Genomic DNA, 18128 nt, shown 5'->3' with positions numbered 1-18128 from the left:
AAGTTTGATCTGGTAACCTCAAGAAAGCTGAGATAGCAGAGAGATATCCCTTAAGGGTGCCCAGGGTACAGCCTTGTTGGGCAAGGGAAAGAATAAAGAGAAGAACTTGAAAGAGAGGAGCAGATAGAGGATCAACAGATTTGTCAAAGCACCATGCCACAAATGTCTTCCAATGTCAGGAGTATACAAATTTGGTTGAGGGACGCCTGGCTGCCAAGATGACATTACAGACTTCGGGTGGCAGGTAAAAAGACGTCAACTATCGCAGCCCAATCTCCACGCAAGGAGGCGGAGGGTGGAGAGGTTTGGGTGGATGACCCTCCCCTGTTGCTGCAACAGAAGATCCTCCCGAAGAGGCAGTCTGATCGGAGGAGCTGTGGCCATGCTCAAGAGCTCGGGATACCAGACTCTTCTTGCCCAGTCCGGAGCTACAAGGATTACTTGGGTCCTGTCTTGCACGATCTTCTTCAGAACTCTGTGCAGAAGTGGGATGGGCAAAAAGGCGTACAGGAGGCCTGAGTTCCACTTGTGACGAAACGCGTCACCAAGCGAGTGCCACCTTGGAAACTCCAAGGCGCAAAACAGCTGACATTGCGCGTTTTCTACGTAGGCAAACAAGTCTAACCAAGGTTCTCTCCACTGAAGGAAGAGACCTTGTGCCACCTCCAGGTGGGGACGCCATTCGTGATCGACCACGCATCGTCGGGTGAGTTCGTCTGCCCTGGCGTTCAGGGAGCCCGCCAGCTGTTGAACCACCAGGGAAACACCCTAATGTTCCAGCCAAGTCCACATGATAACAGCCTCTTGACAAATGGTTCACGACCCCACTCCGCCTTTTTTGTTGCAGTACCACATGGCAGAGGTGTTGTCTATGAACACCTGCACTGCTTTCCCTTTGAGAGGGAAGAAATGCTTTTAATGCTAGTCAAATCGCTCGTAGCTCCAGAAGGTTGATATGGAGTCTGGTTTCTGCCAGAGACCAGAGGTCTCTGATCTCCTGCTCTCCCATGTGGCTGCCCCATCCCAGGAGTGACGCATCTGTCACCACTAACATCTGGTTGCGGAAAGGAGAGGGATCTGCCGTTGACCTAATCCTGATTCGCTAACCACCACTGCAGGTCTCTTGCAGTTCCTTCTGAGATCTGGAGATGCTGCGCCCACTAGAACTTCAGGTCCCACTGCAGAGCCTGCATATGCCATCTGGCTTTTTGAACTAGCAAGATGCAGGAGGCCATGAGGCCTAGCAGCCTCAGAGTCATTCTCACCGAAATCCAGGATAGAGGCTGAAACATCGGTATCCTAGCCCAAATATCCTGGACTCGCTTTTCGGAAGGATACGCCCGAAACTGCACTGTATCCAGAACATCTCCAATGAAGGGGAGCGTCTCAGTCAGATGTGAGTTTGGCACGTTGATAGTGAACCCCAGAGAATGCAAAGGGTTCGCCATACTCTGGAGGTGGGAGATGACTGTCTGGGGTAAGTTTGCCTTCAACTGCTAATTGTTGAGGTAGGGGAAGACTGGAACCCCTAACCTGTACTGGTGAGCTGCCACCACTACCATCACGTTCGTGAACACCTGAGGGGCACTGGTAAGGCCAAAAGGGAGCGAGGTGAACTGAAAGTGCTCGTGACCAACCACGAATCGTACGTAGGTCTGTGGGCAGGCAAGACAGGGATGTGGAAATATGCGTCTTGCAAGTCCAATGCTACCATCCAGTCTCCTGGGTCCAGGGCAGATGGGACCTGAGCCAATGTCAACATTTTGAACTTCTTCTTAAGGAAGAGATTGAGGGACTGAAGATCTAATATAGGACAAAGACCCTTGTCCTTTTTCGGCACCAGAAAGTAGCGGGAAGAACAACCACGGCCTACTTCTGACAGAGGAACCCTCTCCATGGCTCCTTTGTCTAAAAGGGCTTGGACTTCCTCGCAGGGAAGCACCATATGATCCTACGATACGCGATTGTATCAAAGTGGCATGGCTGGAGAGGATGTCTCGAAGGGAAGGGAGTAGCCCCTTCAGATGATCTGGAGGATTCACCTGTTTGAGGTAATAGATTGCCATTGGGGCAGGTGATGGCGAATCCTGCCAAAACCTCTTGGTGTATCCGCAGACTAGAAGGCTTGGAGGCCGAGGAGGGAGTGGGAGTGGAATGGGTGACCTGCTGCCTCCCTGATCCCCGGGAATGTGGTATCCCGCGGCCACGCAGGGTCTGTACAGCATGCGTGGGGCAATGGGCGGGGAGAAAGAACGTGGATGGGTGCCCCTTCCGTAGACACGAAAAAGGGCAAAAGTCAGACTGCTGGGGTCTAGGAGCAGGCGCAAGGCCAAGGGACCGGGCCGTGGCTCGGGAATCCTTGAAGAGCTCGAGTGTGGAGCCCGTCTTGTCTCCAAAGAGACGTGTGCCATCAAAGGCCATGTCTATCAGAGGTTGCAGGACATCCCCTGAGAAGCCAGATGTTCTCAGCCAGGCATAGTGTCTCAATGCCACCGTCGAGGCAACCGATCTGCCCAGAGAGTCGGTCGTATCCAGCCCACATGGATCATGAACTTTGCTGCGTTCCTCCTATCTGTCACGGCTTGGGAAAGGACAGACCAGGCCTTCTCCGGAACTCTAGGCAGCACTTGCACGATCGTATCCCAGAGAGAATAGGAATAGCAGCCCAAAAGGCATGCGGTGTTCACGGACTGCAGCGCTAGACTGGTGGAAGAAAACATCATCTTCCCCAAACTGTCCAGTCTTTTTGATTCCCTATCCGTGCGTTTGGAAATGCGCCCGATGAAGATGAAGCCTGGATGACAAGGCTCGCAGGAGTGGGATGTTAAGTGAGGAATTTGGGGTCTGATGGTGTAGGTCTATGGCGGCGTGCAATCGTCCTATTCACAGGAGCCCCTGTGCTGGGTCTGGACCAGGTACCCAAGATGACATCCGTCGGTGCTTCATTAAACGGCAGAAGAGGTTCGGAAGAGGAAGAAGCAGGTTGAAGCACCTCGGTTAGGAGATTAGTCCTAACCTCCACAGAAGGAAGCTCGAGGTCCAAGACCAAAGCCTTCCTTCTTACCACCACAGAGTAAGAAGCTCCCTCCTCCGTAGCCACTGAAGGGAGAAGAGAGCATTCCAGCATCAGGTGAGGCGTCCAGACCACTGGCGTCACCCAATTCCTCTACAGAGTCCATGTTAGGGTCAAGCTGGTATTCCAAAGGGCCCTCTACACTCTCCCCGTATCCATACCCAAAAGTATCAGGGTATGGATCAACCCTGGACCCAGGAAAGCCCATGGAGAACGCAATCGGCGTAGACTGACGCTTTTCCGGCTCTGAGGCGTCTGGGACGTCGGGTATAAGTATAGGATCAATGTCAATTCTGGGCACAATCTGCATCGGAAGCATCAACGTCTTACCCGACGCCGGGGAAGGTCGCGCTGGTGCAACCGGCGCTGGGACAAATCCAGAAGCATATCTGTAGGGACCCTCCAGAGTTGGGCCAAAGCAGACGACTTGGAACCTGAGGGGGCCCCTACTGACTCACCTGGGCTCGAGGGCGGGTCAGTCTGCTAAAAAATGAGGCACATGGCCTCATAGAATTCTTTCAGTTGGGCAGGGGTGGCACCGGCTCCCGGGAAGTTGGGGAAACACGGGGCAGACCCAGATGCAGGCTCTGATGACTGAGGCCTGGAGCGTCGATGCTCTTCTCGTGCCGCATCATCCGATTGATGGGGTGAAGTCAAAGAATGTTTATCCTTCTTGGACTTCTTTTTCTTGTGACCCAAATGCCCCGAATACTTCGAGGAAGAAAAGTGATGGTGACTCCGCGGGCGGTCTCGAGACCTTCCTCTCGAGCGAGACCAGGAGCGACGCAGAGTAGAGTGTCAGGCCACCAGCAGTCTTAGGGAATGCTCCCTCAAAGCTTTCGGATTCATGACCCAACACTCTGAGCACAACTCCAGTCAAGATCGCGCTCCAAGCAATAGACACACGAGGTGCGGATCCCTCACTGACATAGTTCGGTGACAGGAGTCTCAGGGTTTGAAGCCGGTCTTAAGTGACAACTCTCAACTAATCCACAATCTCATCACAAAAAGTTAGACAAAAAGTTGTTGGTAGTCAAAAAAGACTGAGGTAGCTCTTTCTCTGGGTCTGCGCAAAGGCTGGCGTGGAAAGAAAAGAACTGATGTCAGCGTGCCGCGGTGGCACCTAAATACGACCGCGATGTCATCACGACAACCACGATGCCAACGACGTCCACGTAGTCGACCGACGCCACCTGACGGAGCGCAGAGGTACTGGTCGAAGAAAACTCTCTGGATCCAGACTGATGCCTGGGGAATTCAAAAGGTAAGGAGTCTGCAACTAGAAGTCTCAATCAGATTTATATTTTCCTTAGCCAGAGTTCATGGGCTAATAAAATATAATGTTTAAAACCTATCAGCAGGGCCACGCAAGGAGCAGTAATTCTCTTAAAGCATGGACAATGCCACCCTGCCTCACAGGTCTCAGGATTTAGAGAGTAAAACAGTTTCTTCGAGCACATTTGCAAAGACAGCACGGAATACCTTGGAATGGGTTGGGCTGGTTACTAGAGCCATGCATGCATAAAACTGCCTGCATATTTGTTTCCCTAAAAGTAACAGCTTTTTAAAATCACACTATCAAGCCTACTGTAGGAAGTTGGCTCTGTATATACTATCTTAAAGTGAGAGATAGTGTGCACAGAGTCCAAGGGTTCCCCTTAGAGGTTGATAGTGGCAAAATTAGATAATACTAATGCTCTATTTTGTGGTAGTGTGGTCGAGCAGTAGGCTTATCAGAGGGTAGTGTTAAGCATTCGTTGTACACACACAGGCAATAAATGAGAACACACACTCAAAGACTTAACTCCAGGCCAATAGGTTTTTAAATAGAAAGATATATTTTCTTAATTTATTTTTAGAACCACAAGATTCAAATTTTAGGTAAGTACATAATTTGTAAGGTAAGTACATCAAATGTAAGGTACTTCACACAGGTAGGTATAGAACTTTAATTTAAAACAGTAGTACAAACAGCAATAAGCTATTTTAAAAGTGGACACTGCAAAAATCAGCAGTTCCTGGGGGAGGTAAGTATTGGTTAGTTTCTCAGGTAAGTAAAGCACTTACAAGTTCAGTCTCTGGGGCATAGGCAGCCCACTGTTGGGGGTTCAAGGTAACCCCAAAGCCACCACACCAGCAACACAGGGCCGGTCAGGTGCAGAGGTGAAAGGAGGGCCCAAAACACAGAGGCGCCTACGGAGAACAGGGGTGCTCCGGTTCCAGTATGCTAGCAGGTAAGTACCAGAGTCCTCGGGGAGCAGACCAGAGGGTTTTGTAGAGCACTGGGGTGGAGGGGACACACAAGCACATAAAACGCACCCTCAGCGGCCCCACGGTGCAAAGTAGGTGTCAGGTTTGTCGTAGAAAACAATAGAGGGACCTGGGGTCACTCTGACGATACAGGCAGGGCATAAGGGGGCTTCTCGGGCCAGCCACCGACTGGGCTAGGATGAGGGCCGCCTGCTTGTCACTCCTGCACTGGTAGGTGGTTCTTCGCTGTCCTGGGGGCTGCAGGTGCAGTGCTTGGTCCAGGCATCGGGTTCCTTTGTTACCAGGCAGTCACGTTCAGGGGGAGCCTCTGGATCCTCTCAGCAGGCGTTGCTGTGGGGAAGCAGGGAGGTCGACTCAGGGTGTCCACGTTGTTGGAGTCACCTGGGAGTCCTCTCTGCAGTGTTGGTTGTCCTGAACTCCAGCTGGGGGCGTCGGGTGCAGAGTGCGAAGACTCACTCTTCTGGCGGGAAGTTGGAGTCGCTTTAAAGTTGCTTGCTTTGTTGTTGTTTCGGGACAGAGCCGCTGTACTCTGGAGGTTCTTGGTGCTTTAGGAGCAGGTCAGTCCTCCGAGTCCTCAAAGGTCGCTGGTCCTGCTGGATGCGTCGCTGTGAAGATTCTTTGAGTCTGTAGACAGGCCAGTAGGGCTGGGGCCAAGTCAGTTGTTGACTCCGTCGTCTCTGGGGCTTTCAGGTCAGCAGTCCTTTCTTCAGGTTGCAGGAATCTGATTTCCTGGGTTCAGGGTCGCCCCTAAATACTCAATTTAGGGGTGTGTTTAGGTCTGGGGGGCAGTAGCAAAAGTCTACTGTCCTGGAGGGTGGCTACACCCTCCTTGTGCCTCCTCCCTGTGGGGAAGGGGGCACATCCCTAATCCTATTGGGGGGAATCCTCCAAAACAAGATGGAGGGTTTCCTAAGGCAGGGGTCGCCTCAACTCAGGACACCTTAGGGGCTGTCCTGTCTGGAGGGTGACTCCTTCTTGTATTTCTCATTATCTCCTCGGGACTTGCAGCCAAAAGTGGGGGCTGTGTCCAGCGGGCGGGCATCTCCACTAGCTGGAGTGCCCTAGGGCATTGTAACACGAAGTATGAGCCTTTGAGGCTCACCGCTAGGTGTTACAGTTCCTGCAGGGGGGAGGTGTGAAGCACCTCCACCCAGTGCAGGCTTTGTTTCGGCCCCAGAAAGCACAAAGGCTCTCACCCCAGGGGATCAGAAACTTGCCTCAGTGGCAGGCTGGCACAGGGCAATCAGTCCTGCACTGAAGGACTGGGTAAAATACAGGGGGCATCTCCAAGAGGCCCTCTGTGTGCATTTTTTTAAATAAATCCAGCACTGGCATCAGAGTGGGTTTATTATTCTGAGAAGTTGATACCAAACTTCCCAGTGTTCGGTGTAGCCATTATGGAACTGTGGAGTTGATTTGACAACCTCCCAGATCATATACTTAATATGGCCACCCTTTACTTACAATGTCTAAAAAAAGACTTAGACACTGTAGGGGCATATTGTCATGCAGCTATGCCCTCACCTGTGGTATAGTGCACCCTGCATTAGGGCTGTAAGGCCTGCTAGGGGGTGACTTACCAATGCCACAGACAGTATTTTGTGTGCATGGCATCCTGAGGGGGATGCCATGTCCACTTTACCTTTCTCTCCCCACCAACACACACAATCTGCAATGGCAGTGTGCATGTGTTAGGTGAGGGGTCCCTTAGGGACCTTCTATGGTCACAGAGCCCTTGGTACCTTGTACAAGGGACTTATCTGTGTGCCAGGGGTGTGACAATTGTGGAAACAATGGTTCATTTCTAGTGAAAGAACACTGGTGCTGGGGCCTGGTTAGCATGGTCTCAGAACACTTCTTAGTCAAGTCAGCATCAATATCAGGAAAAACATGGGGGAAGGTAACTGCAACAAGGAGCCATTTTCCTACACAAGCCCCCAGGCCAGGCGACTCAGACAAACCTGGGAGAGTCTTCCTAGTCTGTCATGTGAAGAATAGTAGGGAAAACAGGCTGGTTTGTTGCAGGGCCTACTCTGCCTTACATCCTCCTGTTCAGGTCTTTCCCTCTGGGGAACTGAACTACTTCCACAGTGAAAGGACCTATTCTGAATTGCTTCTCGTCTATGTTTTTAATGTCTTCACCCATTCTCTCTATTTTGGGGTTAGAGGCATCCACCTCTGCTAATCTTATTTTAGCCAGTGTCACCCTTAGCTTAGCCAAAGAGGTTACCGATAGCTGGAGTAACCCCACCATGACCAACAGGGTCAGGGGGCCTAACTTGCTATTTGGCATGGGGTTAGACCACCATGCCAAGGACAGTGCAGGCATAAAGGCTAACACCCAGCAGAGTCCACTGACAGCTGTCAGTGCCCAGAACCACACCTTCAGCTCTTCACCAACAAGGGAAGTGGCTAAGTTCCAGGCCTCTTTGGGTTCAGGGTGCCTGTCTGCTGTGATAAAGTGGGGGGTTGCTACATCTTGTAGTAAACACCCACCTTCCACTCTTTCTTCTGTTAGCTGAGGAGCCACCCACTCATGCTTAACAGTTGCCTGACTAGTCAGGACTTTTTGTGGGTCAGGTTGGACTTTACCAGGGCAACTTTTGGAGTTCTCCCCTACCGGAGCAGAATCTTCTTGGCTTGCTGGAACCTTGGCTAAAGGTTGTCCACCTTCCCTGCAGTGTTTTGTTTTCTTTTTCTTCTGGGGCCTACTTGCAGCTACTGCAGGGGCAGCACCTCCAGAATCCGTGGGAGAGGACTGGCACTGGACCAGTTCCTCTCTTGGGCTCTGACCAACCTCTGGGTGGTCATTTCCAAGGAGACAATCAAGGGGGAAGTCTGTACTGACTATCACCCTTTTCCAGCTAAATGTCCCATCCACTTCTAGGGGCGCTAACGCCACAGGTCTATCAGTGACCTTGTTTGGGCTGACCCTTACTCTGGCAGTCTCACCTGGGAAGTACTGGTTTGAGAGCACCAGCCAGTCATGCACAATAGTGTGACTGGCACTAGTGTCTCTCAGGGCAGTGGCTGGGATTCCATTCACCAGTAGGTGGTGGAAGTGTCTACCTCCCTCTGGAATCTCCAACTCACCTGTTGGGCCCTTTCTTCCAGTTGAAGGCTATGAGGACCTCCTCATCTGAGGAGTCATCCCCAATGGCTACACTGGTCCCCCCTGGGCTTTTGCTATAGGTTTGCTTTTGGGACAAGAAGTGTCCTTGGTGTGGTGCCCTGTCTGTCTACAGTTGTGGCACCATGCCTTAGTGGCATCCTAGTTCTTACCCTGGTACCCACCTTTGTTTGGGGTTGTGTCTTGGGGCCCACCCACCTGGACTGGTTTTTGGGGGCCTACAGAGGACTCTTTTTCTTTATTTCTAGTGTCACCCACTTTTTCCTGGGGAGGCTTTGTAACCCCTTTCTTTTGGTCACCCACAGTAGACGTTTTGGTTACCCTGGTCTTGACCCAGTGGTCTGCCTTTTTTCCCCAATTCTTGGGGAGAAATTGTACCTAGATCTACCAAATATTGAGGCAGCTTTTCATTGAAGCAGTTACTTAAAATGTGTTCCTTCATAAACAAATTATAAAGCCCATTATAGTCATGCACTTCATTTTCAGTTACCCAACCATCCAGTGTTTTCACTGAGTAGTCTACAAAATCAACCCAGGTCTGGCTCCAGGTTTTGTGAGCCCACCTGAACCTAATTCTATACTCCTCAGTTGAGAATCCAAAGCCCTCAGTTAGGGTAGCCTTCATGAGGTCATAAGATTCTGCATCTTTACCAGAGAGTGTGAGGAGCCTATCCCTACACTTTCCAGTGAACATTTCCCAAAGGGGAGCTCCCCAGTGAGATCTATTTACTTTTCTGGTTGCATAAGCTCTCTCAAAAGCTGTGAACCATTTGGTAATGTCATCACCTTCTTCATATTTAGTTACAATCCCTTTGGGGATTTCTCGGATGCCAGTATTCTCTCTGACCCTATTTAAGTTGCTGCCACCATTTATGGGAGTTAAACCCATTTCTTTTCTTTCCCTTTCTATGGCTAGGAGCTGCTTCTCCAAAGCCAATCTCTTGACCATCCTGGCTAATAGGATGTCCTCTTCATTGAGGCTGTCCTCAATGCCAACAGTGGCACTGGACTCCCCTGTGGAAGAACCAGGCTCTATGACTAAGATTTTTGGGGACAGGGTTCTAGGAGCCCTGCCCTCCCTATTTATGACAGGAGGGTGGAGTTCTTCCTCCTGTTCACTAATTTCCCCATTTGAAGGAGTATCCTCCATATCAGAGGGGTGGTCCCTTGTGAACTGTGCCAAGAGCTCCTGGAGCTTTGCCTTGGTAGGGTTGGACCCAGTTTTTATCTTACAGAGAGACCTTAACTCTGACATCCCTAGATGCAGGTAAGGAGTGAGGTTGAGTTCCATCACGGTCTTATCTGTTTGGCTCATTAGAACTCTAAAAGTTGGGTTTACTTTTTAAGAATCTAAAAACTACTTCTAGAACATAAATCCTAACTTTTAAAAACTTTTAAACTCTAAAAGAAATGCTAACAGGGACTTACACAAGCCCTAGCAGGACTTTTAAAATTTTAGAAAAAATAGTCAAATTTCTAAAATCAATTTCTAATGACAATTTGTGGAATTTTAGGCATGTGATCAGGTATTGGCTGAGTAGTCCAGAAAATGCAAAGTCTTAGACCCCACCGCTGATCCACCAATGCAGGAAGTTGGCTCTGTATATACTATCTCAAAGTGAGAGAGCGTGTGCTCAGAGTCCAATGGTTCCTCCTAGAGGTTGATAATGGCAAAATTAGATAATACTAATGCTCTATTTTGTGGTAGTGTGGTCGAGCAGTAGGCTTATCAGAGGGTAGTGTTAAGCATTTATTGTACACACACAGGCAATAAATGAGAACACACACTCAACGACTTAACTCCAGGCCAATAGATTTTTATGTAGAAAAATATATTTTCTTAATTTATTTTTAGAACAACAAGATTAAAATTTTAGTTAAGTACATCAATTGTAAGTAACTTCACACAGGTAAGTATGGAACTTTAATTTAAAACAGTAGTACACACAGTTTTGGTTAAAATGCCAATAAGCTATTTTAAAAGTGGTCACAGTGCAAAAATCAACAGTTCCCGGGGGAGGTAAGTATTGGTTAGTTTCTCAGGTAAGTAAAGCACTTACAAGTTCAGTCTCCGGAGCATAGGCCGCCCACCGTTGGGGGTTCAAGGCAACCCCAAAGCCACTGCACCAGCAACACAGGGCCTGTCCGGTGCAGAGGTCAAAAGAGGGCCCAAAGAACATGGGTGCCTATGGAGAACAGGGGTGCTTTGGTTCCAGTCTGCTAGCAGGTAAGTACCTGCGTCCTCAGGGAGCAAACATTTTTAGTGAAAGAACACTGGCGCTGGGGCCTGGTTAGCAGGGTCCCAGCACACTTCTTAATCAAGTCAGCATCAATATCAGGCAAAACGCGCGGGGGGTAACTGCAACAAGGAGCCATTTTCTTACACCTACCCACTAGTTAGGGTCAATAACCATGTCTTGAAAATGGAAGATCAAACAAAGAACAAATTCTAATGTAAAGTGTATTTAAATAACATTTTAATATGTAAAGTAAAACAGATGCTGAATTTACACAGATGCCAAGAACATAACTTTATGAAGAGAATTTACTTTTCACTTTGCATTCCATTGCGTGATTTTTGAATTTGTTTTGCCTCCCCCAGAAATAAAAATCTGCAGCATTTCCTAGTATAAACCAGCTAAATCGTCACAAAAACTCTGCTTTTCTCATATCTTAGTAAGTTTCTGGTCTTTGCAGTATTGGCATCAGCCTAACAAACTAAGCCACATTCAGTCCACAGTTACAAGGCTGAAACATAGGCAGCAGTTTGAGATATATATATATATTGTGATATTTGGTAACATACATATGGCCTAATCTAATAAACAAACTGAATCTTGCTTAGAATGCTCAGAAGACGGGGTGGATATTGTTTTACTCTGTAGGTTCGCAGAAGAACTCCTCCCAGTCTTCTTATGGAGACCCTGCGTAATAGGGGCACTTGTGGAGGATGGACTCATCCCCTAGACTTTAACAGAACTGGATTTTAAATACAAAGTTAAGGACTACATTCTTCTCAGCCAGGCAAGAAGGACCATTCACTGATTATTACTGCGCCAGTCCTTAGGTAATTTCATGTCAAATGCAAAGCCCAAGAGAAAAGATATATTGGTACATTTAAACTTGCCTAGGAGCCATAATTTTTTTTCATCTGTTTACTCCCCTTTTTATGGTTTCTCTACATCTATAACCCCTTCATCATTGACAAACTAAACCCCATCCTAGCTTACAATGTAAAATAAATGTAACCACAGATGTACCATTATTGACATTTAATCCCAGAGTAAGCAAATATTTATATTTAAGCACATTAATATAATGGCATGCATGTACACACCTAGATTTCTGAGTTCCACTTTCATCAGAATTCTCAAAAGCTTTCTCTTCCTCAGAGTTTAGATGAATTGGCACTTGGTGTTCAGGAATAACAGACTCATATACAGGTTCTTGAATTACTGGAATATTGAAAGGTAGTTGCTGATAATTGTCTTTCTTTAAGGAGTCAAAATGCAATGCCCATCGATCATGTTCCTCAACCTAGGTAATATAGAAACATCAGCAAGGATTAGAAATCTAACACAAAAAAGCAACTTGACCTCCATGGTTTCAAAACAATAATATTTACATAAATAAGACTCTTGGCTCTTTTTTTAAAACTGTACAATGATTGACTTCAGGTTTGCAGCCGTGAAAGATGGACATGCCTTAGTGAAGCTTCCCAGGCTCAGTGGCCTCCAAGGAATTTGTGGCTTTCCAGAGAGCCTATCACAAGGAAAGGTTTGTAGAGGAGGTTTGTCACAGAACACTGCTGAGCAGGTTTTCATGGGGCAATGAAGAGAAGTCCCTCATGCACGAGACCGTGCTTTAACTTTATGTAAGATCAATGATGATGGTGTGATGTTCACTACGTTGGGAACTAAAGCTGCTCGCATGAACGGGCAGATACATCAGACAGGGCCACTGTTGTCTAGAGATGAATTATCTCCTATTGTCTAAAGGTCAGTTGCCACAGTAGGTTTCTCCTTTGCCAATCTACCTCAGCTCTCAAGGGAGTGGAGTACTGCATACGATGTTCACCAATTAGGGTTCCGAGGTATTTATAGGTTTAGGTTTGAGGACGTTTGATAGCTATGAACATAACGATTCTTCACATGTGTGTACGGACGGAGAGGTTCAATTCTGCCACAAGTTTCTCTCCTTGGAAAGGGACTGTCGGCAGTTTCTGAGGCTATAATGCTTGGGAGTAAGCAACGTCAAATGAGCCAGTTGCTCAATATTTTCAAGAGTGGCAAAGCTTAACACTGAGTGGAGTTAAAGATTCTGGTGTCTCATACAACATCTAATCCAACCACAAAGGCAGGCATGATAAGGTTTCTTAAATACTTAAATTTGGACACTAAGCAAACGATAATCTATGAAGATTAGCTCTTCACAAAGGAAATAAAGTCAATATATAAAATAGAATTTGAGACAATAGTAGAGGACAATGAAGTTGCTCCTCAGGAAGTGGATTAAATCATGGCCTCTGCAAGTGACCACACAAACAGGCAGGCTGCTGCTTTAGAAATGCAAAGGCAAGGAAAAGACTCATCAGGGCACAGAAGGTATGATTTCTGAAGATATAGCTTCCACCTCGCCCAACTTAAGAAAAACACACACACACAAAATCAAAAAACAAACCTGTATTTTTTAAACAGCAGTCTAACTTGCCAGTTTTAAGAAAAAACAAATCCCTTTGACTACATCCTCTAAAAGCATCTAAGAATAACAAAGTGAATGTGAGATATATGCAAGGTTATTAATATTTATCCAACTTGTTTTTCTTCATCTGTCCTCAACATGTTTATAATCATTATCACTTTTACCTCTAAACGTTTCATTTTTTCTTGCATTTTTCTTTTGTTATCCTCTTCTCTCTGTTTATTCAGTTCTTCAACCCACCTTTTCTGCTGCTCACGTTTTTGAGCGCTGAAGGGGTGGTCTAATGGAGCAGCTTCCTAAAATGAGAAGAAGTACATATTTAAACGTTCAAAACATTAAGGAAAACATTATTTCTTTGCTGTATGCACCGATTATTATTTTTTTTTTTTACTCATGACCTACAATGCTATCCATAATCCTGGTGATTCTAAAGGTACCCAGGGGTTGTGGATTTCACTGGAGGAGACTGAGAAAATGGGAAAAAAAATAGCTACATTTTGAGTTTTTGCCAAAAAATTGGAAAAAGGGCTGCAGAAGAAAGAGTCTGTTTTTTCCCTGCAAATGGTTTCAACAAAGGGTTGGCAGTGTTAAAACCAACATCTTGCCAACTTTGAGGGAACAGGCAGACGTGAATCAGAAAAACACATTTTTCAAAACAGTTTTAGCATTTTACTGGGACATATTCCATTTTTCCTATTTAGTGTGCTTTCAGTCTCCTTCCAGTTAGTGGCAGAAATGGGTGTGAAACCAATGGTGGATCCAGGAAGGCTATACATTTCTGAAGAGTAGACAAAATGAACAAGTTACTTACCTTTGGTAACGCCTTATTTGGTAGAGACATAGACTAGCTGCCGATTCCTTATCTTAGAATTCTCCCCAGGCACCCGACTGGATCCGGAAAAAAATCTTCAGCAGTACCTCTGCATAGCATCATGCAACTCCATATCAACGTCATCCACTGGATCGGACATCGTAAGCCTTATAATCCTTCCCCCGACGTGCTGACATCAGTTTCTCCTGTGACTAGAATCCACGCAACAATGTGAAGCCACTATAGAAACTGGCAGTGGAACAGTGTATCAACAAGAGAGGTAGATGTAAATTTGATTTACAACTAATAGTTTGAAAAGCATGGCAAAAGAATGCCAAGAAAGCAAGACTGAAGTAAGGTAAAACGGTTCGCAGAGCATGGAGGATGAGTGGGTTGGTAAGGAATCTGCAGCTAGTCTATGTCTTTACCAGATAAGGCGTTACATAAGGTAAGAAACTTGTTAATCTGAAAGAGACAACTAACTGCAGATTCTGTACCTTAGAATTAGATATCAAAGCAATATCAAACCAGGAGGAGGGTCTGCAAACACATCCCACCCAAGTCTTGCAATAAACAAATGGTCTAACTAAAGGAGTAGTATACAAGACACAAGAGAGACAAAGGTGAGAAGCACTCATGACACCAGAAGAGCAGTGCATACACGCTGCTTCCACCAGGATACATAAGCAAAACCCGCAAGAAGCAGGAAGCTTAACGCTGGAAGGGAAAACAACTAAAAAGACAATGTACATCTCCAGGAACACCCACGGGGAAACCTGAGGAGAGGCGTAGCAGAACTGTGATATACAGAGAACCAGTCAAAGGGAGACACAAAATGTTTGCCGTATGCATGCAATACAGTGGTTAAGGAGGAGGTCTGGAAGATACATGCTCAGACACCCATATGCACAGATATAGATGAAGACATGGATGTGTCTATACATATGTTGTTATAGATACCAGTTTAACACATATGCAGATATTAAAATAGAGACTTAGACCTATGAAAAAGAAATGATATATAGATATTCATGCCTATGTATATAATATATAGAGAAACATAGAAAGAAAAGAGTTGATCAACAACAACAACACAGGAGTAAAAGAAAAGAGTACACCCCTCAAGAAAGAAAAGCCAGCCAAGCAGAAAAATCAATGCTGGCGGACAAAAAGTTAAGAGGTTGGTAGAACCACCTGCTGACAGAAACCAACAGAAACAAATCAACACAAGGCAGACAAATGCCACATGAGTAGATGCCAACCATAAAAAGGGTAACACAATGGCAATGACAATCCGGCAGACAGAAAAAAGTAGCTGAAGAAAGGACTGAAGGAAAAAGTAGCAGAATCCCAGAGAGACAATCAGCACATAAAAACGTGATTCAATATGTGGACCCAATTATGAAATATTCTGAACTATAAAGTATATTTTACTTAGACCCCCAGAACGGGGTTCGGACACCGGACCTGCAGAAGTCTGCAAGGCCAAAAGTGAATGTCCATGTCTGTGGAAAACAGTCCTAAACACACAAACAGTACGAGATTAGGAAGGAGTAAACGTCCGACAGAAGGAGGAAATAGGAGTATCTTCTTGCAGCTGACATAGAAAGGATCAAGTAAATGCTAGGATTGGAATCCTAAACAAAATGCCTATTTATAGTGGTCAAAAAGATGACTGAGCACACACAGAAGGAGGGGGAGGGGGGAAATTCCAGGAAGGGAATCGTGGTAACTGTACCTTTTTCTTCCCACAATTGGCAAACTGGTCCCCCCCAGGTAAGTCCCTAGTATATGGTATATGGTATAGGTATTGGGGTAGCAGGGGATCCCTATGGGCTGGAGCAATTATTCTGCCACCCATAGGGAGCCCATGCAAAGGGCTCTGCAGGCCTGCAATTGCAGTTTGCGTGAAACAGGTGCATGCACCAGTGTTCACTACAGGTCACTGCACGAGGTCACTAAGTCACCCCATAATACACCCTCTCAGCCCAGAGGGCAGGGTGCAGGTACCTGTGTGTGGGCAACCCTGCACTAGCAGATGTGCCCCCTCAAACTCCAGGCCGATTTTCCTGGACTTTGTGAGTGTGGGGATGCCATTTTACGCATGTACTGGACATAGATTACTACCTATGTCCTGCTACATAATGGTAACTCCGAACCTTGGCATGTTTAGCATCAAACATGTCGGAATCATACCCCAATAATGTTGCAAGTATTGGAAATATGATTCCATGCACTCTGGGGGCCCCTTTGAGGACTCCCAGCCTCATCAGGCAGAGAAGGTGAAATGCGCTCTATTGAGTCCCACATAACTTGGGAGAAGCGAGCAAGCACAAAGGAAGTATTGACTGAATGCAAGGCAGAACTAGATGAAGCCAAAATTCACCTACCAGAAGCGTCCAGCTGTTCAGGCTTCTTACTCAGGAGGGACAGGGGGAACCTGTGAAAAACTGTGTGCAGCCAAATCAGTGTGCATTACATAGCTTTTAGTAGTTGGATGCCGGCGGAGGCAAGCCGAATCCTCCGAGGGTGGCCTGTACCTATGTGAGATAGAATACTCAATAGGGAGACCGGAAACCTGTTGGGTCAAAACTCCTAAGAGGATATCATAAAGAGCCTCACAATAAGGAAGGACCAGCTCCACAGAAGACTGGTCAGGATGTACGACATCAAGCAAATGGTAGGTGGAAAGTTGCAGAGTGGAAAGTTGTACGTGCAACACTTCCAACACACGCTTTGAAATGTCTGCTAGAGCATAACTAGCCTTTGAAGCCAGCCCAGGGGATGACCGGAGGCTGGAAGCCGGCGTGGAGTCTAGGCCGCTAGCACTGGCCAAGTCAAATAATCAATCAGATTGATGAAGGGGAATGGTATCGGGGTTGGGAGGTTGAGAATCGAAACCGGGCCCCTCCGATGGAAGAGCTGGAGGGTTACCCCCAGAAGACAGAAGCGCAGTTTGAAGAATAGTCGACTCCAACAGTGCCACTCCAGGCGTCTGGGTCTGCGTCAACCAACGTCAGGAGGGCGTGACCTTGACATCGGAAGGAGCATTGTCTGACTCGGGGATACAACAATCGAGCGAAGTCGCAGGCGCCACCACCACTAAAAGCGGCAAGTCAGAACTTTGGAATCAAAAGAGAGGAGACAAGTGTGGAAGATGGAAGTAGTAGGAGGCTGTGCATCGGTGCTGATCTGACTCTGGAGTCAAAGTCGAGGGGCCCAATGGGTACCGAGGAGTAAGCTGCGGGTGAGTATCCAGTCAGGGCATCTGCCACCTCCTTAGGGCTTGCAAATGCTCAAGAGGGATGGGTAGGTAGGCCCAAAAACACCATGCAAGGACAAGTAATAGTCCTGCATCTGGGCAAGAGTCGACCCGGCTCCCGGATAAAGCAGGAGACACTGGGTTGACTGCTGTGCAGACTCTTTCTCAGAGGAATGGGGTGAGCTGGGCGGTGATGCCGGAGGACACAACGGCGATGCTTACCGTGAGAAGTCTCAGGATCGTAAGATGTTGCAGGAGCCATACGCGAGTGAATCCTAGAACAGTCACTAGGATGAACTGTGGAAGAAGGACATTGACATTTAGGAAAGTCTTGTGAAGACTGACACCCACACGGCCAGAAGCTTCAACCGCCATTCCCGCAACACCTTAGGCCTCAACTGTTGACAGACGTCACAATCTTCGGTGTTGTGGTTGGTGCCTAAGCACCACTTACAAACAGAATGGGGGTCCATGACTGACATTTGTAGAGTACAGGACCAACAAGGCTTAAAGGCAGAAGAATAAGTTACTTACCTTCGGTAACCCTTTTTCTGGTGGATACATTAACAACCTGCCAGCTTCGACGGAAATTTTCTTCTAGCTCTGCACGTCGACGATGACGTCACAATTGCCTGACTCCATGCAACGCCGTATGACGTCATCCAGGCAATAAGAAGCCCTCGTCAACGTGCAGACGCCCGTTATCACCATTTTTGACGTGCCTTTGAGGTGAACAGGTGAACATTGACCTTGAAGAGAACATAATCACATCAAATGAAGTAAAAACGCAACATTTATTACAATAAAAATATAAAGAAACTAACGGCAATAACTGTTCCATATGGAAACAAATATGTCAGTCAAGTTCAATCATGTTTCC

The 18128-nt window shown here is 47.0% G+C and overlaps 1 protein-coding gene across 2 annotated transcripts in view; it reads right to left on the bottom strand.

Moving 5' to 3' along the window:
- CCDC66 (coiled-coil domain containing 66) overlaps positions 1-18128 on the bottom strand; it is a 236185-nt gene that overhangs the window by 115806 nt on the left and 102251 nt on the right. For both annotated transcript variants that reach the window (XM_069206457.1, XM_069206458.1), the window contains exons 9-10: positions 13340-13471; positions 11812-12011 (exon numbers count right to left, since the gene is read on the bottom strand). In XM_069206457.1, the coding sequence (XP_069062558.1) occupies positions 11812-12011; positions 13340-13471 (332 nt within the window). The remainder of the gene's footprint in view (positions 1-11811; positions 12012-13339; positions 13472-18128) is intronic.

This window comes from Pleurodeles waltl, chromosome 9 (assembly GCF_031143425.1).
Source record: "Pleurodeles waltl isolate 20211129_DDA chromosome 9, aPleWal1.hap1.20221129, whole genome shotgun sequence".
NCBI lineage: Eukaryota > Metazoa > Chordata > Amphibia > Caudata > Salamandridae > Pleurodeles > Pleurodeles waltl.
The sequence above is the reverse complement of the archived record's forward strand: the minus strand, read 5'-3'. Positions and strand labels throughout refer to the sequence as shown.